At 46.0% G+C, this 25,523-nt stretch overlaps 1 protein-coding gene across 4 annotated transcripts; it reads left to right on the forward strand.

Moving 5' to 3' along the window:
- On the forward strand, positions 1-25,152 carry VDAC1 (voltage dependent anion channel 1). 4 transcript variants are annotated; one of them, XM_032627404.1, is made up of 10 exons: positions 55-141; positions 7,896-8,005; positions 10,379-10,451; positions 10,966-11,015; positions 11,693-11,845; positions 11,940-11,992; positions 17,267-17,494; positions 21,365-21,515; positions 23,193-23,250; positions 24,199-25,152. In XM_032627404.1, exons 3-10 carry the CDS (start codon positions 10,385-10,387, stop codon positions 24,288-24,290), a joined length of 852 nt encoding a protein of 283 aa, XP_032483295.1. In that variant the 5' UTR covers positions 55-141; positions 7,896-8,005; positions 10,379-10,384; the 3' UTR covers positions 24,291-25,152. The 4 variants fall into 4 exon arrangements, with proteins under 4 accessions (XP_032483292.1, XP_032483295.1, XP_032483294.1 ...); XM_032627401.1 differs by lacking the exon at positions 7,896-8,005 and having other exon boundaries at positions 1-141; XM_032627403.1 differs by lacking the exon at positions 7,896-8,005 and having other exon boundaries at positions 65-141; positions 10,382-10,451.
- Positions 25,153-25,523: the final 371 nt, after the last annotated feature.

The raw sequence follows: 25,523 nt of genomic DNA on the forward strand, positions 1-25,523 counted from the left end.
CGGGGCCGGCCTCGCTGGGTCGGGGCGGGTCTGCGCCGCCGCCGTCTGTGCCGCCCCGCCCTCGGCCCCGCCGCTGGCTCTGTTCCTCACGCTGCAGCCCCCGCCGTAGCCACCGCTGAGCCCACTGCCACCGCTTCTGAGGTAGGCGCAGCGGAGAGGGGCCAGGCCTCTGACTGCGCCCCGAGTCGCGGGCCGGCCCGTGGGGAGTTGGGGGAGGAGATGGGACGGGGAGCGGGTGAGGGCGAGGGGCCCAGAGCCGGGCCGGGGCAGGGAACGGGAGCGGCCCGCCAGGGCCTGGCGGGTCAGCGACTGGCAGAGCAGGCCGCGCGGGGCGGGCGGGCGGCGAGCAGGCCCGGGCGGGGGAGCGGGTGGCCGGACATCCGGAGGCGCCTGCGGCTGGGGACCGAAAGCCCGCGGGGACCTTGGGGCGGAAGGGCACGGGCCGCCGCGTGGAGGCCCGGCCCGCCGCAGGTCTAGGTGACCTTCCTTGGAGGCGACCTCTGGCCCTCGATCCCGCCAGCGCGGGTCGGGCAGGGACCCGCCCGCCACCTAAGCTCGCCAGGCTGGGCTCATGGACCTGTGCGGGCCACGCTGTCGCCTCGGGGATGAGCTCATGTGACGACCGGGGTCCCGCGCCCCCGGCCCTGCACGCCCTGTCGGGTCCACGCCCGGAGAAGCTGGCTCCCGGCACTGTCTGCGCCTGCCAGCACCTTCCGGGCGGAATGGGAGGCTGACAGTCGACTTAGGCCGCAGGGACCAGGGCCGGAGCTGGGGGCTGGGCAGAAGGTTAGGCCTTAGAAAAAGAGGTCCCGCGGGTAGTGATGTGGCCTTCTTGGCCTAAGGAGGGATTCCTGCCTGATTCGGTTGCTCATTCATTCATCAAATGCAGCGGTGCCTGCACGAAACTGCTTCCGAGCCCTTTGGATTTGAGGCACGCAGCATTAGTGATTTGTCCAAGGTCACACAGCCGGGAAGATACTAAGCCTCTGTTTTTTCATCTGTAGAACGGGAGCAATCATACCTGTTCTTCATTGGGTTTTTGGGAAGAATAAAATGAGTTGATTAACTTCAAACATTCAGAACAGTGCCTGGTAGGGAGAAGGTCTGGGCAGAAACCTTGACACTTACCCTTGAGGCTTTTAGGGGAGGATCTAGCCCATCCCCTGCAGACTATTTTGCTCCACGTGGTGCTCTGGAAAGGGTTCAATAAAGGTGGTCTTTGTTATTTTAAACGTTATTATTAGGCATTTGTGTGCCAGGCTTTCAGTAACTTTTAGGGTAATTTAAAAAACCTTTAAGTTTACAGACAGACAGGGTCAGGCTGGAGCAGAAAGTTGAATGGGGGTTCAGACCTGGGCTAAGCCTAGGCCTGTTTCACCTGAGGCCCCCAGCCCCTGGACCAGCCTCCCGTCTCCAGAGGAGATAGGGAAATGAACACCTCCTTTGCCTAATGTGCTGTAGGCAAGGGCAGGGCAGACTGCCCAGGGTCTGCCTTCTTTCCACCCCAGCTCTGGACTGAGTTCCTACAGGGTCAGGCTTAAGCCTTATACAACTTTGTTTTCAGTGCGTGGGGTGGTGCCACCTGGCAATACTAGGTACTTGAGAATGGTCTGTGGGGGTGAATGTACTCTTGCTGACAGAAGGATAGTTTTCACCATTCCAGCATGTGGCTTATAGTAGGTGCTCATTAAGTATTTGTGGGATTATTGAATGGGTATATGTAGTGACTGCAGGCCCAGACCATAGTCCCTTGATTTTGGACATCCTTTTTGAGGGACACACATCTCATTCACTTTCAGAAAATAGCCTTGCCTAGCAGAGAGTCACAGATAAATAAAGGGCTACAAGGGTGTGTACAACCCTAGAACAGTGATAGGCAGAACTGTTGCCTAATTTGAAATAATTGCTTTGAACATGTTATCCTCATTCTGTGACTTTCCAAGTCCTTTGGGAAACTTGTTGAACTGGTGTTTCTGGGCTTGCGGGGCTGGGGGTGACACTGGTGAAGGGGATTCTCCTAAAGCCCTTGGGCCTGGTGCCTCTTCCCTCTCGGATGGTGAGGGGGTCAGTGGCTTCTACTGGAGTTGTCCTGAATAAAGTGCTTGAGCCTGGGTATGGGGGGCTGCTCTCAGTCAATTAGTTTATTTCTGCTATTCTATAGGCAGGGGCTGTTTGTAGACAAACAGAGGGGCTCAGGGGGACCATATAGTGAGGATTTGCCTTTGGGCCTCTGGCCCCACTGGACAGTAGGCACACGTCGACAACCACCTCCAAGCTGGTGGTCATGGGGAACATTCACTGCCACCTTTACTGGTAAGGTGCTCCCCAAATCCATTTTGCCCTTGATGGGATTTCTCAAAGTGTGACATCTTTGGTAAGAGAGAGGCATGTATGGCTGAGAGCCAGCCCAAGCCTGCAGGCAGCCCCCCAGGGTGCTCAGGGTCTCCCCTCTGGTTGCCACTGAGGAAAGGTGATCAAGTGGTCAGCTGGGCCTGAGCACAATCCTCCATTTCACTGCCTGCTCTCAGAGGGGTGAGGGTAAGTGAGAATCTTAGCCCTTTACCCAGAACTCTGCTGGCAAGAGTCCAGGAGAGCAGATTGAGCTCATATAACACAGCTCTGACATGAGCCATAGGGTCTAGTTACAGGCCAAGTTACTTTCTTGTTCCTCAGTTTCTCCACTCTAACTGTGATCGTCATCATTACAGTCATTCTTTATTGAGGGCCTGCCCAGCACTCTCCTGGCTGGTTGACGTATGTATTATGACGTTGAATCCACTGTCCTCCAAGCCCTGGGAGAGAGGTACGGTCGTTTCCATTTCACGGGTCAGGAGACTTGAGTACAGAGTGGTGAGGTAACCATCCCAAGGTCACACAGCTCAGCAGGAACGGGGTTGGGATTCAGGGCCTGGACTGGCTAGCTCCAGTGCTGATGCTTTCACACTGCAGTTGCCACTCCAAGGGGCCACTGTGAGGAGCTAATAGATTTGAGTGCCTTTTGAAAGGCAGAACTTGCTATTCAGAGCGGCACTGTTACCCTTTTACACTGATCACAGGGAGCATGTGCATGGCTGGGTGTAGTCTAGCTGTCAGTGGACAGCAGTCAATGGAGTTACCCTATTTGTTGTGAGGACAGTGGCACAGGGTGTTTATCAGGAGAAGGGTCAGTTTTCCGTGGGATGAGGTAGGAGGCATTCTTCCAGGACCTGGCTGGGCAATATTCAGCTAAACAATACCTCATTATGGTTGGGGAGAACTCTGGACCCTGTGGTTCAGCGTGACCTTTCGGCAACCTGCACAGCAGCTATAATTATGATAAGAAATATATAAAATGAAAATCTGTAATAAGTTCTCGCTGTGATTGTTACATGTTTACTGGGTACCAGCCACTGTACTAAGTGCTTTGTACTAGCAATCTCATTCAGTCCTCGGAATGATGCTGAGTCAGGGACTCTTCTCCTGTACTGGAATTGAAGAAAAATGAGGGGCGGATAGGTTGTGACTTGCCCAAGATCTCATAACAAGAGAGTGGTGGAGTAGGGTTGGAACTCAGGTCTGCTGGACTCCCGAGTCTACCTGCCCAAGCACCGTCTATTTTATCTCCACTGGGTCAAGCCAGGCAGCGAGCAGGAGCCCTAGGTGCACCTGGGATCCAGACCTTGGCATGCTGCCTGCCAGCCCCGGTCTTCTCCTCTTGATGGGTGGGTGGGCAGGCAGGGTGTCCCCAAGTCAGCTGCATTCTCTTGAGGCTTGTGGAAGGCTGTGCCAGTGGTGGCCCACCTCCCAGGGTGTTTTAAAATAGAAGCAATACCTGGAAAGCCCAGCTACCCTGTGTGAGACATTCATGGAGGGGGGTGGGAGGACAGATGCACTGAGAGGACAGACCTACCAGAGTCTGGAGTGGATCTGGAGGGGCAAACAAAGAATGTCCAGAATAATGGATTGTGGTTACACTGCCACTTATTGAGCCCGGGCATTGGCTTTGCCAGCATCCTGGAGATTCAACCAGGGCCCTTCTCCTGGGCTGCCACTTCTGGTGAGAAAGTGTGGGGTAGGGGTATAGGGAGGCTCCTGATGGCGTTGGCCTCACATACTGGCTTTCAGAGCAGCTCTGGCCTCCTGCGGGCGAAATTGCTTTTCCTGGTCCCCAGAGTTAGGAGTAGTTGCTTTTGCTCTAATCCCTGGCTGGTCTGATGCCCCTCTTATAGGCTGGCCCAGTTCTGCCCTGACAGACTACCTAGAATGGTGTTAGAAATAGCAGAGCCAAAGGCTTTCCTACAGTTCTTCCTTCCTAAGGGGAACCCGGGATGGTGATGGTGAAGGCGATGATTGCTGTGTTGGTTGGGGTCCTTGCAGGAGTCAGATGTACACTCCCATGGGTTAAAGAAAGCGTGATGAAAGGATCATCTGCAAAGGTATGGGCAGAGTGTGGGGGGCCTGACAAGGGGTGTGGTCCCCTTGGTCCTTTAGAACAGGAGGGGGTCCTTTGGCAGGAGCTGTGGCGTTGGGTAGAGGAAAGTCACTGCCCACCTGAGGACCAACAGGGAGGCAGCCTGGGGGATGAAAACCCCAATTGCACTCTCCCATCTTCTGCTGGTGCCCCCTGTTTGCTGAGTCCAACCCATAGCTCACTGAAAACAGTCCATAATGATCAGCTCTTGGGGCATAGAGCAGGACGGAGGAGGAAGGTGGATCTGGAGGGGGAAACAAAAAATCTCCAGATTAGGGCTTCCCTGGTGGCGCAGTGGTTGAGAGTCTGCCTGCCGATGCAGGGGACACGGGTTCGTGCCCCGGTCCAGGAAGATCCCACATGCCGCGGAGCGGCTGGGCCCCGTGAGCCATGGCCGCTGAGCTTGTGCATCCGGAGCCTGTGCTCCACAACGGGAGAGGCCACAACAGTGAGAGGCCCACGCACAACAACAACAACAACAACAAAAAAAATCTCCAGATTAATGGATTGTGGTTACACTACCATTTATTGAGTACTCACTGTGTGTCAGACATTTCTGCATGCTCTGTTTTCCTTACTTAATCCTTGCAGCAACAGTGGTAGCAAAGTGAGCAAAGTGAGACCCTAAGAGTATAAATGGCTTGTCCAGAGTCACACAGCTAGAACCTCTGCCAGGCTCATAGCCCCTTCCATTCGTCACTGTGCCCTGCTACCTGGGTACTCGGATGGGTGGAGAAATGCCATGGCAGGGTGGCTCTTGATGTTTAGGTCCTAGCCCAGTTATACCCTTGCCATTAAAAATGTTGTCTGTTGACCCACTGGGTGTTCCCTGTGTTCAGAAAACTTTTCCTCTCCACTGTTCCTGACTCAGCCGTTTGGACCCATGGCCACCCTGCTCTCTGTATCAGCCATTGCAATGGTTGTTGGCTTTCTGAGAGCACCAAGGCTCCCCTGCCTGGATCCTTCTGAGGGAGCTTCTGCAGAGAAAAGAACACGCTTCAAAGTGGGGGTGCTGGGGGATGCTTGGTGCGGGGAGCCAGCCCACTCTTCTCAGTGGCATCTGAGGGCTGCCCTGCCTGTGCGATAGGCAATGAAAGACTGAGAGGGAGGAAGGAGGCTTTTGAAAAAGTGCCTCAGGTGACTCTCATGCACACTGAAGTTAGGGAGCTCTGCCCTACTCCTACCTTCTGGGCAGGGTGGCCAAAGCCATCAGTGGTAACCTGAGGGTAGAATGTGCCCCCCACAGGCCTTACCTGTTAACCCCGCCACCTCGGTGTGATTTGAATCTGTTCTTGGAACCAGTATAGACACTTTGATGGTTTTCCCTTCTGGCACCTCTGCTGCAGTAGCCTTTTGGAATGTGACTTGTGGCATCATGAATGCAGCGTGGCTTAATTTTGAACACATTCGTTAGGTTTTTAAATTTTCTGTCCTTAGTTTAAAAAAAAATTATCAAGTACACAAACAACTTAAGTGATTAAGTAGCATCAAAAATGAAAATCCTATTTTAACTTCACTCCTTTCCTAAACCCCCTTTCCTTTCTAGAAGCAGCTCCAAGGCAGCCACAGTTTACAGGTTAGCTCATGTCCTTCCCTTTCACATGCTTTCCCATCCATTCACAAATGTGGAACATATAAAGATGCATATGTAAAATGGTTTTCCTCCAGTCACATGGGATTATACATTTTCTGTGGCTTGCTCTTTTCATTGAACTATTATCATAGGTAGTAGCTTCCTATGCCACCACGTAGAAATCCACCTCATTCTTTTTGATTACCACATGGTATTCCTTAGTTTGCAAGCACCTTAATTTTTATTCATTTGTTTCCTTATTGGTGGACATTTAGGTTGCTTCTGGGTTTTGTGTTAAAAATAACCCTGCAGTGAGCATCCTCCTGTATACATCTTTGGGTGCCTTGGGTGCCACTGTGAGTGTGTTCCTAGCAGTAGAATTGCCGCTAGAGTTACTGTGTGTTCACTTAGGCACTGCCCACCAATGGGCTCCTCAGGGGCTGTACTGTACGTAGTATTCCTACCTGGGGAGAATGGGATTGATCATTTTCCAATGCAACAGTAGATATTGTCATTTACATTTTTGAGAATCCATTGGTTGAGTGAGCTGCCCAAACATAGATGTGTCAGACTTTCTAATGTGGCTCTCTGAGGCCCTTTTAATAAAGTCCGTGCTTGGTTCTGATGTCAGAAGTGGCAGTACTCTCTTCTGAAGGCGCTTGGTTGGTCTCCTCAGCTTGAGTTCAGCTCTCCTTAGGCCATCGTGGCGGTGGGGCATGCTAGTTGTGTGTCTCCCCCATCCCTGGTGGTGCCGCAGTTTCCCTGTAGAGGGAGCTCCTGCCTACTGGTTACATTGTCATTTACTTAGTCCCTATTGTCAGATACTGTTTCCTTTCTTTTTCTACTGTAAAAATACTTTGATGCTTACTGCGCATATACTTATTAGACAGTGCTGTCAGAACACCCTGCTTCATGCTCAGCCTCTAGAAGCTGAGTTTCTTCTTTTTTTTCCCTTTTTTATTGAGGTAACATTGGTTTATAACATTGTGTTTCATGTATGCAACCTTATATTTCTACTTTTGTGTGCACTACAGTGTGCTCACCACCAAAAATTTAGTTTCCATCCATCACGATATCAATCCCTTTACCCATTCCCACCCTCTCCCCTGCTTTTCCTTTCTTGTAACCACTATTCTGTTCTCCGTATCTACGTGTTTGTTTTGGTTTGTTCATTTATTTTGTTTATTTATATTCCATATATGAGTGAAATCACAGGGAATTTGTCTTCTCCATCTGATTTATTTCATTTAGCATAATACCCTCAAGGTCCATCCGTGTTGTCACAAATGGCCAGATTTCATCTTTTTTTTTTTTAATGGCTGAGTAGTGTTCCAGTGTGTGTGTGCGTGTGTGCGCCCACATGCGTGCGCAGTATCCAGTATTATCCATTATCCATTCATTATCCATTCATTTGTTGGTGGTCTCTTAGGTTTTTTTCCATTTTTTTGCTATTGTAAATAATGCTGTGACGAGCATAGGAGTTCACATGTCTTTGCGAATTAGTGTTTTCATATTCTTTAGATAAATACCCAGAAGTGGAACTGCTGGCTCATATGATAGTTCTAGTCTTAATTTTCTGAGGAATCTCCATGCTGTTTTCCGTAGTGGCTATACCAGTTTATATTCTCACCAACAGCATATGAGGGTTCCCTTTTCTGAAGACACGTGGGGTGCATGCTGCAGAGACAGATGGGGAGTGATTTGGAGCTGATTGAGGTGGTGGGAGGGGCCAGGACCAGGGTTCAGTCTCCAGGTCAGTGCAGGCAGGGTGTTAAGTGAGAAAGCAGAATGCTGAATTCTCTCCCCATCTAGTCCTGGCCTGAGAAAGTGTGGATGGCAGTCATTGTTTTTACATTAAAATTGTTTTTGAAGCAGGTGCTGAGAACTGTGCTGGGTGCTGTTTGCAGCTGTAGGAAAGCTGGGCTTCTCAGAGAGGCAGAGCTGCTTCAGTCCTGTCAGATAAGTGCAGCAGGAGACGAGAGGTACGGAAAGAGGAAGACTCTATGAAAAGCAAAAGGGGAAGCTACAGCCACACAGCCTTTGGTGCAGGGGAGTCAGCGTCTTGCCCCCCTTGGTGGGTGTTACCTCGGGGCCAGGAGTGGGTTTGGCTCCACTCAGCTCGTGGCTCCTGTGCACTTCCCCGCCCGCTGCTGCGCTGGGGATGCAAGGAGAGCCTGGCCTTATGTGAGCTCCCTCTGCCATCCCACCTCTCCTGTCCTTGCATGGTAATCTCCTCAGTGGCCGCTTTAGGGTGATTTTTGCTGTGGGTGGAGTGTGTTTTGACAGGTGGCTTTGCTTTTCAGTTTTGGGGATTAGGGCTAAGCAGGGGCATTTGGGGAGCATTAAATGATGAGTGTTCTGACTTTTTCCTGAGGGATGGACCAGTCCAGACGTGAAAGCCACGTGTGCCACGTGTGGTGAGGCGGGTCCTGGAGCCAGGGGAGGGTACTCGGGAAGGCCCTGACCTCTGAGGTACAGGAGGTCTTAGCTGACCCGGAGATATTGCCACTGGACTGCTCTCCCTGTCACCCGGCTGGGGCTGAGTTTGTGGCCCAACTGGGAAGGGGACAGCACTGAAAAGGGGTGTTCTGTCCACTGATAACTGTTAGCAATTGGTGTGTGTGTGGAGAATGTTCTGGGCCCTTTGCTGAGATGCTTTGCACGTTTCCTTGGGGCTCTGTTACCTCAGCCTTCAGTCCAGGGTTGTTTCATTGCTTCTCCTGGGAGGGGCCCAGGCCCATCTGTGGCTGGGGCGTGTGCCTAAGGCAGAGGGTGTTTTCTGGAGGACCTGGTGGATGGTTTCCTGGTTTGTCCCTGGGGTGGGTGTGCCTATGGGGTTCATTTGGGGTGGAAGGGGAGAGGGGAGAGAGCCTTGAAAGAGCCAGTGGGAGCAGCCTGAAATGGGTCTTCCACCGTGTTCTTTATGCCCTGATCCTAATGGGGACTGAGTTGCCCATGGTTCTGGCCTGATCATGTGTGAGAAATACAATAACAACAGCAACAAAAATAGCGCGTAAACAGCTTACTGGGCTGCTCCTCTCTGCTCTGACACAGAAGGGAGCTGGGACAGAATTAGCAAAACCTCTGAAAAAAGTAAAATAGGACCAGGACCACAGTTTTATAATTTAAAATTGTGCAAGTTTATAGTTTTTTAACATTATACTCATTGGTTTTTTGGGCTCCCTGCAATGTCTTTGAAGTTGAGGCTTTGGTCAGGATGCAACTTCCAGGTGTGATATTGTTCCCCTGAGATCACTTGCACCACTTTTCATTGGGTTCCCATTTAACCAGGAATATGCCATGTGGGTGTTAATTTGTGCGAATACATTTATATGTGACTTTGGGTGAGGTGTATGCAGGTTGGTAATTTAGGTATGCTGTATTTAAAATGGATGGAACCATCCTTGGGTTAATTGAATTTCTGGCTGAGGCTAACAATTTTGGAGATGGAGAAGATGCAGAAGATGGTGCTTTCTCGCATTCCCCTCTCCTCCTGGGTGGAGCACAGAGTGTGTGCCATCTGGATTAGGGTTTTAATTCTGTGTACATAATGTATCAGTGCAGAGCCTCCCAGCAGCGCAGTGTGGTCCTTAGGGCAAGGACTATTTGAAGTTCTTGCCTTCCTTGAACAGCGAGGTGTTTAATAAATGCTTGTTGACTGACTTAGTGATGTGCATCAATCCCAAGTAGTACTTTGATAGTTGGTTTTAAAAGTCAAGTCACATTGAAGCTGAATAGATGTTTATTTGAATTAAATTTGGGGGGGATGTGGTTGCATTTCCTTCCATGTGAAGAATTGCCTAGTCAGGTAGGTAGGTTTTACTGTTTTCTCTATGAGGAATATGATACTCTAAAAGTGGGTTCCTGTAGCAAAGGTTTTGTGAAAAGTTGGGTCCATTCTGACACATAGTAGGTACTCCATAAATATTTGTTGAATGGATGAAATCAGAACTGTATAGAAAATACGTTGCCATGTATTTAATGTCCTAGCAGTTGATATTTTGTAAGAAGATATGTTTTATTGGCAAGAGTCCTGCAGTTCAGTAAAGTAGCTGGCTTATGGGACTGTGTCTTTGCCAATGAATTCATTTAGAAAATATTGACTGACTCCTACCATATTCTGGGCCTGTGCTCAGTTCTGGGGATGCCTAGGAGAAGAGGTCCAAAGTCAGGCTGGTCTGCTGTCAATAAAAACTTACTGGGTGTTTCAAGCTCTGGCCACAGATAGAAGCAGGAGATAGCACAGTCTTCTTTGTCCACACCTGGGGGAATAAGGTATGTGGAACTCAGTGCTGATGATTTTTATTGGTGGAAAACTTACCAATGTGTTTATTCTGGTGGTTCTTTTATTATAGCAGAAGATGGCTGTGCCTCCCACGTATGCTGATCTTGGCAAATCTGCCAGGGATGTCTTTACCAAGGGCTATGGTGAGTGTTGCATGGAGTGGCCTTTCAGCTCAGAAACTGGGTTGGCATGTTTGGTATTTTACCCATTACAGTTTGAGAGACTTGGGTCAGTCAGCTCTCAGAAACTTCATGTCACTATGGCTAGTGAAGCAGTTTTGGTTGTGCACCCCGTACGGGTAGGCTTGTGAATTGCTGCAGACAAGTGGACATTCTTGTTTCTTCTCCTAGGCGGGAGCAGGTCTGTGGATGCTGCTGCAGTGGAGTGCGGCTTCTAAATTTGGAGCTCGTCTTTAGGCATGTGCTCACGCTGTCATGCACCCTTTTCTCAGACTCCACTGGGAGTGCAGGTGGGGCCTGTGTCTGTTCTGCCTGCCACTGTTCCATGGCAGCCGGGCTCCACACACAGAGAGGCAGGCAGCAGTGGAGACCGGTGCCCTCTGCACCCATCTCATTTTTAAACAACCTAAGGGAGGCAGAGATGCTGCTCTTGAGTTAGTCATTTAACCTATTAACAGTTACCATGTTCTTTCTTTAGGGTTTGGCTTAATAAAACTTGATTTGAAAACAAAATCTGAGAATGGACTGGTAAGTTGTCTGCCTATATGGAGCATGGATATTTATTGTAGATCAATAAATAATCAATAACTTCCATCTGGGTGGCAAACAAAGGGACTTTTCTGATTGTGGCAGCTTGTGGTTGTCACATTCATTGCATCCTCTGTGGCATGGGTCGTCCAGGGGAGCCATGTGACTAGGTCCCCAATTCAGTAGCTGTTAATACTCATAGGAATATGGGGCAGGCCTCAATTTTATTTTTCCTCATGTTTCTTATTTCAAAATTGACCTGTGTTCCATACCACATAATTATTGAAAAAAAACCCCAAATCTTAGTAATCCCTTTTAGATTGTGAATTGTTGGAAGGAGGAAGTTTTGGGTAGAATTACTGCAATGTCAGCTTTAGCTCAAAGCTTTTTCTCTGTACGAGCCTGGAGGTAGGACAGAAGGAGAATTGCCTTCCTGTCCAGACTAAAGAGTTACAGGGGAGGAAGGAATCTTTCTCCTGATAAAGAATTCCCTGAAAGATTCCTTTAATTAGCAGACTCCATCTGTACTTCAAATATCTAACTGAATTATAGAATGAGCTTTTGCACCCACACATTCAGGGTCTCACCTCTTGCATAAAGGAAAGTACAGTGCATTTAGGGGTGGAGCAATGCAGAATGAAGTGCTGGCATGCAGGCTGTGACTCTCTTCTTTAAAGGAATTTACAAGCTCAGGTTCCGCCAACACCGAGACCACCAAAGTGACGGGTAGTCTGGAAACCAAGTACAGATGGACCGAATATGGTCTGACGTTTACGGAGAAATGGAACACTGACAACACACTAGGCACGGAGATTACCGTGGAAGATCAGGTAATGGTCACTTGTGAAAAGACACAGTTTTATTAAGTGACATCGGCTGCCTGTCTTGTGACTAAACCTGTGGGTAAATTTCTTTTCTGTTCAGCTTGCACGTGGCCTGAAGCTGACCTTCGATTCATCCTTCTCACCCAACACTGGGTAAGAATATCATCTGTTTTCTCCATAAGGACCTTTAGTGGTGTTTCATAGTAAGATTTAAGATTCATTCTGTGCTGTTTGTTATTGTTCTCCTGGCCTCCGCTGTGGAGGCTGTAGGATTTCTGGTCCAGTAATTCTCCATTCCATGTGAGTGAGGCTGCTCACAATGTAAGTGGCCAAGGCTCTAGGGCAGCAGGCAGTGTTTGGAAGCAAGGGTTGTTGGTCACTGTTGCCAGCCCCATTTTTCACGCTGGAGGGCCTCTTCCCTAGCTTCCTACTTAGGGACACTGAGAGTGTGTGGGCTGAATTGGAAGGTGGCTCCTGAGACTGCACTTTCCTGCTTTAGGCCCTCCAGTCACAGACAGATTAGGCTTGCTGGTTATTGGGCACATCAGGAGGCAAGAGGACATGTTGATCTGCCTCAGCTCCTGGTGCTTTTCAAAGTGGCTAGAGGGAATCAGTCTCTTCTAGAACACACTCTTGTTTTTTTCCATTCAGAGCAGTAGGTCTCCTAGGCCTTGGGAAGGTTGTTTTGCACACTGATGACAAGGCCAAGGGCATGTACTGAATTTCATTTCATAGTTTTTTGAGTTTTTAAAAATTGTGGGGACTTCCCTGGCAGTCAGTCCTGTGGTTAAAACTGCACGCTCCCAGTGCAGGGGGTACAGGTTCAATCCCTGGTCGGGGAAGATCCTGCATGCTGTGTGGTGTGGCCAAAAATAAAATTTGTGGTAAAATACACATAAAATTTACCATCTCAACCATCTTTAAGTCTTTGTTTTTCATGACTCTGACACTTTCAAAGATGATTGGCCAGTTATTTTGTAGAATCCTTGATTTGGATTTGTCTGATCTTTTCTCATGTTTAAACTCAGGTTATTTATTTATTTATTTTTTCAGGTTATTTATTTTTGATAGCTGTAGATAGGATGTTGTGTTCTGTCCATCTTGGTGCATGACATCAGCGGGTATATATCAATGTGCCTCATTACTGGTGACGTTACTTTGGTCGCTTGATTAAAGTGGCGTTTGCCAGATTTCTCTGTAAAGTTACTTTTTTTCTCTTTATAATTAACAAGTATCTTGTGGGGAGATGCTTTGGGACCATGCAAATATTCTAATTTTTATACTTTGACTCACAAATATTCGCATCCATTGGTGATTCTTGCCTGCAACAGCTGTGTTTGGCAAATGGTGAATTTCTTTCTTTTTTTCTTTTTAACTTTTTTTTATATGTTATTTATTTATTTTTGGCCGTGTTGGGTCTTTGTTGCTGCACGCAGGCTTTCTCTAGTTGCAACGAGTCAGGGGGCTTATTGAGGTGGCTTCTTTTGTTGCAGAGCATGGGCTCTAGGTGCGTGGGCTTCAGTAGTTGCAGCACATGGCCTTCAGTAGTTGTGGCACGCGGGCTCCGTAGTTGTGGATCACGGGCTCTAGGGTGCAGGCTCAGTAGTTGTGGTGCACAAGCTTAGTTGCTCTGTGGCATATGGGATCTTCCTGGACCAGGGCTCAAACCCGTGTCCGCTGCCTTGGCAGGCGGATTGTTAACCTCTGCGCCACCAGGGAAGTCCCCCAAATGGTGAATTTCTATTCCCATCATTCCTTCTACATTTATTAATTGGGATTTTACTGAAAGGAAGAGCTCTTTCTTCTCCACCTTTTATTTATTTGATCAGTTATCTGTATCAGTATGGATTCTTGGACATTTATTTTATTCTATGGATTGTAATCCATTACTATATTTTGTTACTCATATTGTCCCAGATATGGCCATTGGGAGCCTTCAAGTTGACATCCTGTGTGCTTTTGACAAGCCCCTGTCATTTTTTGGGAGCACTTCTTCAGAAAGTGTACTTGTTCTTCCCTAGTCCTACTATCAGCTATTTCTCTGAGGAGCCTTTGTTCCTTTTATTGAAGAATGGTGTTTAGAAACTAAGACTGTGGGTACAAGATGTACTCATTGCTACTGGGTATTTGAGGAAAGTTTTGATGACTCGGTGGAGATTGGAAATGAAAGCTGACTTTCCAAAGTGTCTGAGGGGTACAGCCTGGGAAAGTATCCTGGCTTCCTTTAAAGAGGTAAGCATATACCACATTTGGATGAAGCTGCAGACAGACCTCATCAGGGGACTGGCACCCACACTGAGTACTTACCACAGATAAAGCCAGCTTGTTAACCACAGATTAAGAGTACACCTCTCTCAGGTGCTGTCAAATTAGCACCATTATTTAAATAGCTTTAAAAAATCCCAATAATATTTGAAAGAGGAAAAGCTCCAAAGGCATAGAATGCTGCCTTAGAGCCAAGCCTGGAGAGAAACCTAGTCACTGCCCCACCAGTGCCTTTCCCTGGGGACCTGGTGCCTCTGGCCAGAATCCAGTGGGGTGGCATGTGGAGGCACTGTGTAAGTGTCTAGTGTGGCTTGTGCACACCACTGGTCAGAGGCCCTGGTACAGGTGTCACATTTTGTGTCAGCAGCAGCATTTTACCCAGTGGTTAAAAGATGCCTAATTTTTACATGTCTTGATTTCCCCTTCTTTCTAAATGTCAGCCTCTGAGCAGCTGTTTTTTTCATCAATCATCCTACCCTGCTTGGTGCCAACTGGATACTTGGTCGTAACCCAGGTTTCTTCCTCTAAAGAGCCGGCAGACCAAAATAGGTTTATTTTAAGTTTTTCTTATTGAGAGTTAGTTTGATTGTCACTCCTTTCCTTCAAAGCTTGCAAAAATGTACAGAAGCACCTTGAACAGAAGTTGTAAGTTTCATTGTCACTAGGGAAGGGTGTTAACTTTATTTTCACCTATGACCTCTGAAATTCTGACTCATTGGAACTTGGAGTGTTTAATCTTTAAATTTTTTATTATGGAAAATTTCAAACATGCAAACGAATACGGAAAAGCATATTATACCTTCATCATATTCTCATCACTCAGCTTTAATAATTATCAACCCATGGCCAATCATGTTTTATTTATACATCCATAATCAACCCCTCCCACCCTCAGATTATTTTGAAGTAAATAACAGATATCACATACTTTCATCTGTACATATTTTCATATGTATCTTTAAATAAGTTTCCTTTTAAAAAAAGCATAGCCACAGTATCATTACATTGTGAAAATTAATCATAATTTCTTAATATTGTCAAGCCTAGTCTCTTCAAATTTACATGATTTCATGAAAATTTTTTAGAGAATCAAAAATTGTCCATGCAAAATTGTAAAAATTGCTTCATATGGCTCCTAAATCTTAGTTTTTAGGTTCTTCTTCTGTTTTTTTTCCCCTTGCAGTTTGTTTGTTAAAACTAGATCATTTGTCTTCTAGAATTATATATAGAGTAAATTTTGCTGTTTGCATTCTGTGGTGTTGTTTAACTTGTTCCCCTGTCCCCCACATTTCCTGTGAATTGCTAAGTCTGGAGGCTTCATCACATTTAGATTCCGTTTTGGGGGGTGCTGAAATCTGCTTCCATAGGGAGGCACACAGAAGGCCTGGTTTTCTCTTTGTATGTTAGTGCCATTCATGATCTACTCATAAGGGGTTACAAATTGGTGATAATTCCACCTTTATCTTTCTTTCTTCATTTTTAAGCTGGAATATTTCTATAAAGAGAAACTTATCAAATCTTTGGTTATTTTGAGATATAGTTAGTATAGGAAAGGTGGGATACATGTTTGATTCCTTTCTTATTTACCCTTTTCAAAATAACAAATTGATTCTCTAGTCTCTAAAGATGACCAATGTGTGTGTGTCTTGAGTGTCATTATGAGTTCATAGATTTAAACATTTGATGTACTTCAGTCGCTGCTGATATTATTCTTGATGCTGATATTGTCTCATATTTGAAGCCCTTGGGAGCCTGTTTTTTTTTTAAAAATATATTTACATATTTAATTATTTGGCTGCGCTGGGTCTCAGTTGCAGCACGCGGGATCTTTTAGTTGCGGCATGCGGGATCTTTTAGTTGCGGCATGCAGGCTCTTAGTTGTGGCATGTGGGATCTAGTTCCCTGAACAGGGATCGAACCTGGGCCCCCTGCATTGGGAGCATGGAGTCTTAACCGCTGGGCCACCAGGGAAGTCCGTGTGGGAGCCTCTTCATCTTAGCTCTCAAGTCCTTTTGCCCCAACCTCAAAGTCTTTGATAGCTTTGATAGATGCTTCAAGCTCATCTTGCACCTTTCCTGCCCCAACCTGTAATCTGCAATTTTCTGAGGAGTGCTGGTTCCTTTTAGGAGGGAATGGTGTTTAGGGCCCCCAGTTTGGGTGCTGGGGATGAAGCTTTAATCTCAGTGTGAATGAAGCTGGGCTGGACAGGGCTGTGTGGTCCTTGAACCTTGAAGCATATCTGGTTTACTCCTGTGGTCTCTGCTGAGAATGTTTCTCGCTGTGGAAGATGTCCATTTTGCAGTTGAATGACAGAAACAATCAGGTGAAAATAGTCGAAATTTTATTTGATAGATGTGATCTTGTCTCTAATGCTGACTTTTGGTAAAAGTCATTGTGATAATATATTTGCAGGTGACATGACTCACCTGCCTTTCCTGAGAAATGCTGGGTCTTGAATAATAGTCAAGGGAGGCACTATCTGGCCGTATACGCAAATCTGGGATCAGCAGACTAGACCTGGGATCTTGTCCAGTCCACCAGGGCTTCCTGGCCCCCTGTGACTGCAGGGCCCCAGGTTCTACCTCACTATCCAGTTCTCTGAAATATATATTCATTGGGATCTCATAGATACTGAATTAAAAGCTGTCTAACTGTTGTATTTACTTAGAAGGGAATTAGTATATGTTTCTTTACTAAGTGAGCCACAAAGTAAGAAGATGACCATCTCATTAAAAGCTGCTGTTTAGATAGCTGCCTTCATGACAGATGTATCTTTTCCACAGACTTGGAAAATGGCAAAGATGCATCTGTTTCATGATTACATGGTGGTGCTCTGCATAATGCATGCCTGTGTAGGCCACTGTATTAAGCACAGGGAGAGGATAGTAAAAATTACTTAGCGCTTCTTTTTCCAGCTTTTCTTGCCTGTGTTCTCGCTTCGTTATGGTGGTGTTTCTTCATTATTCTGGATTCCAGTTGAAGAGAGGTTGTGTTCTGCCCATTGTGGCACAGAAGTTGCTTAAGGGAGATCTGGGGCCCTGGCTTTGCCTTCCTACCCTCCTATTCAAACGGGGATTATTATTTTTTTAAATTTGTGTCTCTTGGCATGCTTGTTGCAAGATGAGTGAGCTTCTGATTTCAATACAATTTCTTTTCCTCCAGGAAAAAAAATGCTAAAATCAAGACCGGGTACAAGCGGGAACATATCAACCTGGGCTGTGACGTGGATTTCGACATTGCCGGGCCTTCCATCCGGGGTGCTCTGGTGCTGGGTTACGAGGGCTGGCTGGCGGGCTACCAGATGAATTTTGAGACCGCAAAGTCTCGAGTGACCCAGAGCAACTTTGCAGTTGGCTACAAGACTGATGAGTTCCAGCTTCACACTAATGTGTAAGTGTATGTGAGTGTGTGCAGTCGGGGGATTGTTTACCACGATTTTTTCCTAAGCTTAATTTTTAATCACTGGCAAGTGAGTTTGTTGGAATCAGATGAGCCAAATGGCCTGCTAGTATTGTTCTTGTTTCCCACCTACCCGTTTCCTGAAGTGATGTAGTTTCTTACTGTTCTGTGAACAGTAAATGTTGTCCCTGGTACACACAGAATGGCTGATCACTTACAGCAAGGGCATGATGTCAGTCCACAGGAGTGTTCCTTCCCTGCAGCTTTGTGGACGTTGGAGGGCCTTTCATTTTAGTTAACACAATGGGGGTGGGGAGGTGTAGCTCTCTTTCTCTGTATACTGCCTGAGGACCAGCTTGCAGTGCTTTAATGAAATGTAGGCATGGGAGCCAAATTAGGAGTTGATTATCTCAGTTAAATACTGAGTGTCTTCTCTGCATGGCAGAACATTTAAAAGTTTATTAACTGGACAGTATCATGAAGGGAAGAGGAAATTACAGGGTAGGTTAGAGAGAGCCCTTTGTAATCAAACTTGAGGGTTGAAGCAGAGTGCTGATTTAGATTTAAGGGAAACAGATTTCATCCATGAAATCTTTGTAGACATGAAGAACTAATGCATGGTGCAAGTTGGGTACAAATTTACCAAATTTCTCTCTTTCCACTAGAGGTCACTAAAGTGACTTCTAAAATTTAGAGACAAGTAAATGGTATTTGGGTCTAAACTAGTGACATTTCTGTAATAAAAAATTTTGAGGAATTTTTATAATTAATAAATTAATATAATACATTAATATAATAAATTAATAAAATTGGAGTCTTTTAAAACTAAAAAAATCACAAGAAAACTATGGAGATGGACAGCCCAGTGGTTGGGGGAAGGGAACAGGGAGGGTATCACTTTGAAGGGGTGGCACAGGGAAGTTTGGTAGTGGGACTGTTCTGTATCCTGGATACAGGAGTCTTTGTATTAAAATTCATAGAAATGTTTACTGAAAAAGGTCAAAAATTTAAAAAAGGTAAATTTAAAAAAGGTAACATGCAAAAAAGCCATAGGAAAAATATCACATGCATAGAAGTGTTTTTTAATTGAAAATTTTGGCTGACATGGAAAGTGCTTCCTTGGTTTGGAATTGGGAACTTGCACCAGTTCCAGGAAGAGCAATGACTTTTAGGTTTTACTAACCTGAGTTTCAAGATTTTTAATAAGTGGACATGGTTTATTTTTGGAACTGGCATGGAAACAGCTGACACAGCTAATCTGGGTTGCCCTGGTCTTGCAGAGGCCCAGGTGTGTAACAGGTGTTCTGTGTGCTTCATGTAGATGGCTTTTTTGTTTTGGTTTTTGTTTTTGTTTTGGCGGTACGCGGGCCTCTCACTGTTGTGGCCTCTCCCGTTGCGGGGCACAGGCTCTGGACGTGCAGGCTCAGCGGCCATGGGTCACGGGCCCAGCCACTCCATGGCATGTGGGATCTTCCTGGACCGGGGCACGAACCCGTGTTCCCTGCATCGGCAGGTGGACTCTCAACCACTGCGCCACCAGGGAAGCCCTAGATGGCTTTTTTTAAACAAATTAATTAATTAATTAATTTTTGGCTGAGTTGGGTCTTCGTTGCTGTGCGCAGGCTTTCTCTAGTTGCGGCAAGGAAGGGCTACTTTTCATTGCGGTGCGTGGGCTTCTCATTGCAGCGGCTTCTCTTGTGGCGGAGCACGGGCTCTAGGCGCGTGGGCTTCAGTAGTTGTGGCGCGTGGGCTTCAGTAGTTGTGGCGCGTGGGCTTCAGTAGTTGTGGCACGTGGGCTCCGGTAGTTGTGGCTCACGGGCTCTAGAGCACAGGCTCAGTAGTTGTGGTGCATGGGCTTAGTTGCTCCACGGCATGTGGGATCTTCCTGGACCAGGACTCAAACCTGTGTCCCCTGCATCAGCAGGTGGATTCTTAACCACTGCGCCACCAGGAAGCCCTAGATGATTTTTGTTTGTTTGTTCGTTTGTTTTTGTTTTTTTGCGGTACGCGGGCCTCTCACTGTTGTGGCCTCTCCTGTTGCGGAGCACAGGCTCCGGACGCACAGGCTCAGCGGCCATGGCTCATGGGCCCAGCTGCTCCGCGGCATGTGAGATCTTCCCGGACCGGGGCACAGACCTGTATCCCCTGCATCGGCAGGCGGACTCTCAACCACTGCGCCACCAGGGAAGCCCCCAGATGATTTTTTTACAACGAGTTCCTTTGTGGTTTTAAGAGTTCAGTACAGGAAGGCAGTGTTGCTGGTTTTAGAATGTATTGAAAAATCTAATGTTTAAACACATTTAAGCCCAAGGAAATTTCCCCATTTGAGTTAAAATCTATTATTTTTGACAAGCTGCTGTTTTGTAGCATGCTCAAGACTTTCTGAAGAAGTCAGGATTCTCTGTGAATCGGGTGGTGTCTATGCTCTTCCTGTACTTTCTGGAAGCACAGTGTCTGTCTGGCTGAATTTCAGGGAAAACTTAAGAATTTAGAATGTATTTAATGAGCATCTACTTTAGGGAGAGTATATTAGTGAAGAGCAGAGTTTGCAATGAAACAGCAACAATTTATTCATGGGTTAGTGAGTTCTAAGCTCTTTGCTGGATTCCAAAGCGTATGGGACCTGCCTTAATAGTTTCCAGTGCTATTTCCACTGGAGACACCCAGAATGATGAGGCAGAACTTTGACATTGTATTTTTTTAAAATTTCTTTGTTTTATTTGTTTATTTTTTGCTGCGTTGGATCTTCGTTGCTGCACGCTGCCTTTCTCTAGTTGCGGTGAGCGGGGGCCACTCTTTGTTGCGGTGCGCATGCTTCTCATTGCGGTGGCTTCTCTTGTTGTGCAGCACGGGCTCTAGGTGTGTGGGCTTCAGTAGTTGTGGCACACGGGCTCAGTAGTTGTGGCTCACGGGCTCTAGAGTGCAGGCTCAGTAGTTGTGGCGCATGGGCTTAGTTGCTCCGTGGCATGTGGGATCTTCCTGGACCAAGGCTCGAACCCGTGTCCCCTGCATTGGCAAGTGGATTCTTAACCACTGCGCCACCAGGGAAGTCCCCTGACGTTGTATTTTTATGTTAAAAATGTTAGAGTGGGGAAGGGGATATTCCCAGAGGCTGCGGTCAGTACGGTGTGTTTGGAAGAGAGGAAGGAGTTTGGCTTGCTGGGTTTCATTCCATTTTTGAAAGACAGAAACATCTTGTAATGTAGCAAGTTGCTCCTTTTCAAATCTCACCAGGACCATAGATGTTGCAGCATGGGCCAATAGTATGCATAGGCCAACAAGTCTGAATAATAGGTTAAACTCTCTTGTAATTGCTGTTCCTCCTAGGGCCTGGGTCAGTTCTGGCTGTGCACCCTCAGCAGTGGATGCAGCTAAGGGTGCTAAGGGTGCTGGTGCTAAGGGTTATAAGCTGCCTTCTGAGGAACATGAGTGGCCCAGACTTTCTTGCCATTTCTGGCTTTGTTCTCTCTTTCCATTTTTATAGTAGAGCATTTATAAAAGTAATAACCTTAGCAGCAGAAGAAAGAAATCACTCAGAATCCAGAATCCCAGTGCCCTAGTTACTGCTTTTATTTTAAAGATTAATGTAGAAGCAAACTTCAAGTTCCATGCAGCCTGAGTAGTTGACTGAGCTGCCTCTGGGTGTTCCCAGTGATGGCTGAGATAGCCTTTCCCTTCCTCTGAACCTTCCTGACCCTGGTGTCTGTGCCATTCCTATCAGGCTTGCCGTAATTCGGTGCCTGTTTTGTGATCAGTTGAATCCATTTACAACATGCTTGTCCTCTGTTAGACTTGGTCAGCTCTGCCCAGCTCAGGTCGCCTTCCTGGGCTGCTTGGCATCTGTGCTGTGCTTATTTGCAGAAATGACGGGACAGAGTTTGGTGGCTCCATTTATCAGAAGGTGAATAAGAAGTTGGAGACTGCTGTTAATCTGGCCTGGACAGCAGGAAACAGTAACACTCGCTTTGGAATAGCAGCCAAGTACCAGATCGACCCTGACGCCTGCTTCTCGGTGGGTACCTGTGCAATCATGTATCTCTGAGACCTTACCCTGACCCTTAGGTTGGAATCCTTTTGGATTGATGGAATTCCATGCTTTGACTAGAGATTTTCTCACTGTGAAAGGGTTCACAATGAGTAAAACGATCATAGTAATGGTATTTACTATGGCTGCCAGGCACTGTATGGAGACCATTATATGTGGATTACTGTATTTAATTCTTATACAACCCATTTGAGATAGGTGCTTTTTTTTTTTTTTTTTAATTATCCCATCCATGTTTTCACAAATGAGGAACTGAAAGCTTAGAGTGGTTGAGTAACTTGCCCAAGGGCAGGCAGGTGGTAAGTGCTGGGGTTTGTGTTTGACCCAGACTGCCTTGCTATGGAACCTCCTTCTCTAACCAGTCCCTGGTCCATGCTGCAGACTGTAAAGGGGGTTACCTTGAACCTGAAGGTTTTAAATGTTCCTTTCCCCCTCAGTTTTCATTCTCTTGCCCAGCTCCTGTACTGCATATTAAGAAATCAGGCCCTGGCATTGGGTGGTTGGCATCTTATCTTGCAGACCCTGTAGCATAGCTAATGGACCCTTGCGTTGCTGCACAGTTTTTGCGTTAAATCTTGTTGAGCTCATCTCTGTTGTCACAGGGCACTGCCGGCTGTATCCTTTTTGGGGTGGAATGAGGAAATCTCATGTTGCAGGATGGTTTCTGGGCTGACTTGTGTAATTTACAGACAGCCTATTTTAAGTCTCCTGAAATAGGAACTGAATTTGGCTTCCTTAATGTTAGGCACTTTAAAACAAAGGAAAAGGGGCCTTATTATTTGGAGGGCATGGGCAAAATGGAACATCTAGATGGGGCACTGACTGCCTGGAGGCCTACCTTCCTGTTTTCTCCTGTGGGAGATGCTGCGTCTAAAAGCAGCATGTGAGCAGGAAGACACACACCCTGGTAGCTCTGGCTTTCGCCAGCTGTTCTCACAGCGTGAGCTTGCTCTGCTCCTGACCTCTCCTTACTTCCCCAGAAAGGGGCCAGGGAGAGGCCCAGATTTCCCTACAACTCAGGCAGAAGAATAAGGGCGAAATTATTATCGACTCAGCTGCTTTATTGATTAATTTATTAATCAGCATTCAGTAAGTGCTGACATTTAAGTGATTGTCTAGGTTATTGTTTTGCTCCAAAAATTCAGGCTTGTCAGTGCCAAATTTTTTTGATTTTTGCTTCTCTTTTTCATGAAGAAAAAATTCGAACAATGTTCTGCTGTTTAAAAAAACGCTTTAAAACCCCATCTGACATTTGGTCTGTTTTTCTTTATCCCAACAAATACAAGAAAGTCTTTTATGTCTCTGGCCATAAATGAAGGTGTCCTCACCTGTTATAACTTAAAAATACAGACCTACTATGTATAAATGGAATTGGGCACACATACTGTAAGGAATCAAATGTAAATAATAACTTTCTTTTACTTGAAAATTGTGTTGTTTCTTTGCGTTACCCTTCTGAGACCTAGTTCCTAAATTTGATATATTTCATATTGAATTTAATGAATCCTATAAACAAAGTGGTCATGAAAAAAGAGAATTTGATACTGAAGTCCAGAGTTGGTTGATTAAAAAGCTCTTATTCAGTTTGGAGACAGAAATGTGAAGTACTTAACATTTTCACTCTCTTATCTTTTCCTTGACTAGGCTAAAGTGAACAACTCCAGCCTGATAGGGTTAGGATATACTCAGACCCTAAAGCCAGGTATGTGTTCGTTGTGTGAAATTAGTTCTTTGTCTTAAAAAAGATGTGGTGCTGGTTTGCTGCTTTATGTTATTGCTTGTAAAATGACTGTGTAGTACATTGTAAATGAGTGTATATAAAGTTTTATAGTTGACTGTAAAGGAGTGCAGAGTCATTATAAAACGGTTGGCGAATAGGAGAAGTAGTAAGTAGGAGGAAAAAGGCCAAGGCTAACATGTATTACATTTTTGGTTATTTTCTTCCATTCTTTTTCCCAGTGTGTGCCTAATGCTTGATACTTATTTCCAGCAGGTTCTTTTTTTTTTTTTTTTTTCCAGCAGGTTCTTAAAACCAGCCTATAAGTCATCCCCATTGTGAAACTGGTTTGTAGGTTTCCTCTGCACAGTTAGCTAGGCTAGTCCATAGTATGTTACAGCTACAGGAAATAATACCCCCTTGGGGTTAGTTTGGTCAGACTGGGGCTTTGAACACTGGAAATCTAAGGTCACATGATGGCAGAATCAAGCTGTTCTAGAGAAAATAGCATTTAGTCGTGTGTGTGTGTGTTTGCATTTGTGTGCATGCTGTGATTGGGAGTGTAAGACCGTGGAGTCTGATTCGTGGTTGGGGTCTCATTTCAAGGGGCTTTTGCTAAAGAAGTTTTCTGCATGGATTTTGTAGCGGGGATGATGAGAGGATGAAGGAAAGTGGATTTGGGTGAGCTATGGAGTCGTCATTATTGTTGCACAAGCTCATCGTCAGCTACCCAGTCATTAGTCGGATGGCGCTGAGTAACAGGGATTCAAGGGCCTGTGGTTTTGCCCCTGCTGATCACACTCAGCTGGAACAGGTTCTGAATCTGGTGTGGTGTCACCAGTGTGCTTCAGCCATCCTCCATTTGCTAACCTTTCTTCTCTTTTCTTTCCTCCCTCTCTCCTCCCTTCCTCTCCCTGACTTCTCCCCCTGCAGGTATCAAACTGACACTGTCAGCTCTGCTGGATGGCAAGAATGTCAACGCTGGTGGCCACAAGCTTGGTCTAGGACTGGAGTTTCAAGCATAAATGAATACTGTACAATCGTTTAATTTTAAACTATTTTGCAGCATAGCTACCTTCAGAATTTAGTGTACCTTTTAATGTTGTATGTCTGGGATGCGAGTATCGCTAAATATCATGTTAGACTTCCAGGTTAAAGATGATTCAGCTTTAGGGTGTTACCCTTTCAGAGGTACAGAAGAAACCCAATTTCAAAAAAGGTCCTTTCAGCTGTAGACTTGAGGGGGAGCTTGCTGGCCCCTCTAGAGATGTCAGGTTCCTTTTTTACCTAGAAATGGCTGCAAGTGGAAGTTGATAATTTGCAGGCACTTTGTAATTTGTAAATTCGTATTGAGTAAATGAATGAAATTGTGACTTCCTGAGAATTGAACCTTGGTTTCCTACCCTGATTGAGGAGAGACTCTTTGATGGTGTATACAAACTCATCTGAAAGGGACTTTTTTAGGCAGGGACTTTTTCCACCCCAATCCATCACCTCTTTTACACCAAAAGTAGTCTGCAGGGCGTGGTAGCTGTTTCTTTTGTGCCATTTTGGGGTGGAGAAGGTGGATGTGATGAAGCCAATAATTCAGGACTTAACTGTGTTTTTTCTCATGTTGTGTTTTTTTGCCCTTGCACCAGAGTATGAAATAGCTTCTAAGAGCTCCAGCTGCAAGCTGGGAAGAGTCTCTGTGACTGTAATATCACATGGTGACAACACTCAGAATCTAAATTGAACTTCTGTTGTATTCTCGCCACTCAGTTTATTTTTTAGCAGTTTATGGGTACATTTTAGGGTCTTCCATTTTGTGTGGAATTAGTTCCTCCCCTTCAAATGCTGTAATTAACATCACTTAAAATAAAACTTGAATAAAATATTGAAACCTTATCCTTCTCTTGTTGTCTTTATTAATAGGAGTGTAAATAAACAGGACATAGCTTTGGTCTTGTTCTTTGGCCCCTTGGTGTGGCTGTGTGTGTGTGATATTTTTAGTTTTCTGTTGCTGCATAACAATTACCACAAATTTAGTGGCTTAAAACAACACTTAATTATTTCACAGGTCTGTCTGTCTGAAGTCCAAGCACCGGGTGCCTGGGCTCTCTTAAGTTTCTCACAATGCTGAAATTAGGATGTCAGCTGGACTGTGTTCTCATCTGAAGTTTGGGGTCCTCTTCCAGGCTCATATGGTTGTGGCAGAATTCAGTTACCTTTAGTTGTAAGATAGTGGTTTCTATTTCCTTGCTGGCCATCAGCTAGGG

This window comes from Phocoena sinus, chromosome 3 (assembly GCF_008692025.1).
Source record: "Phocoena sinus isolate mPhoSin1 chromosome 3, mPhoSin1.pri, whole genome shotgun sequence".
Taxonomy (NCBI): Eukaryota; Metazoa; Chordata; class Mammalia; order Artiodactyla; family Phocoenidae; genus Phocoena; species Phocoena sinus.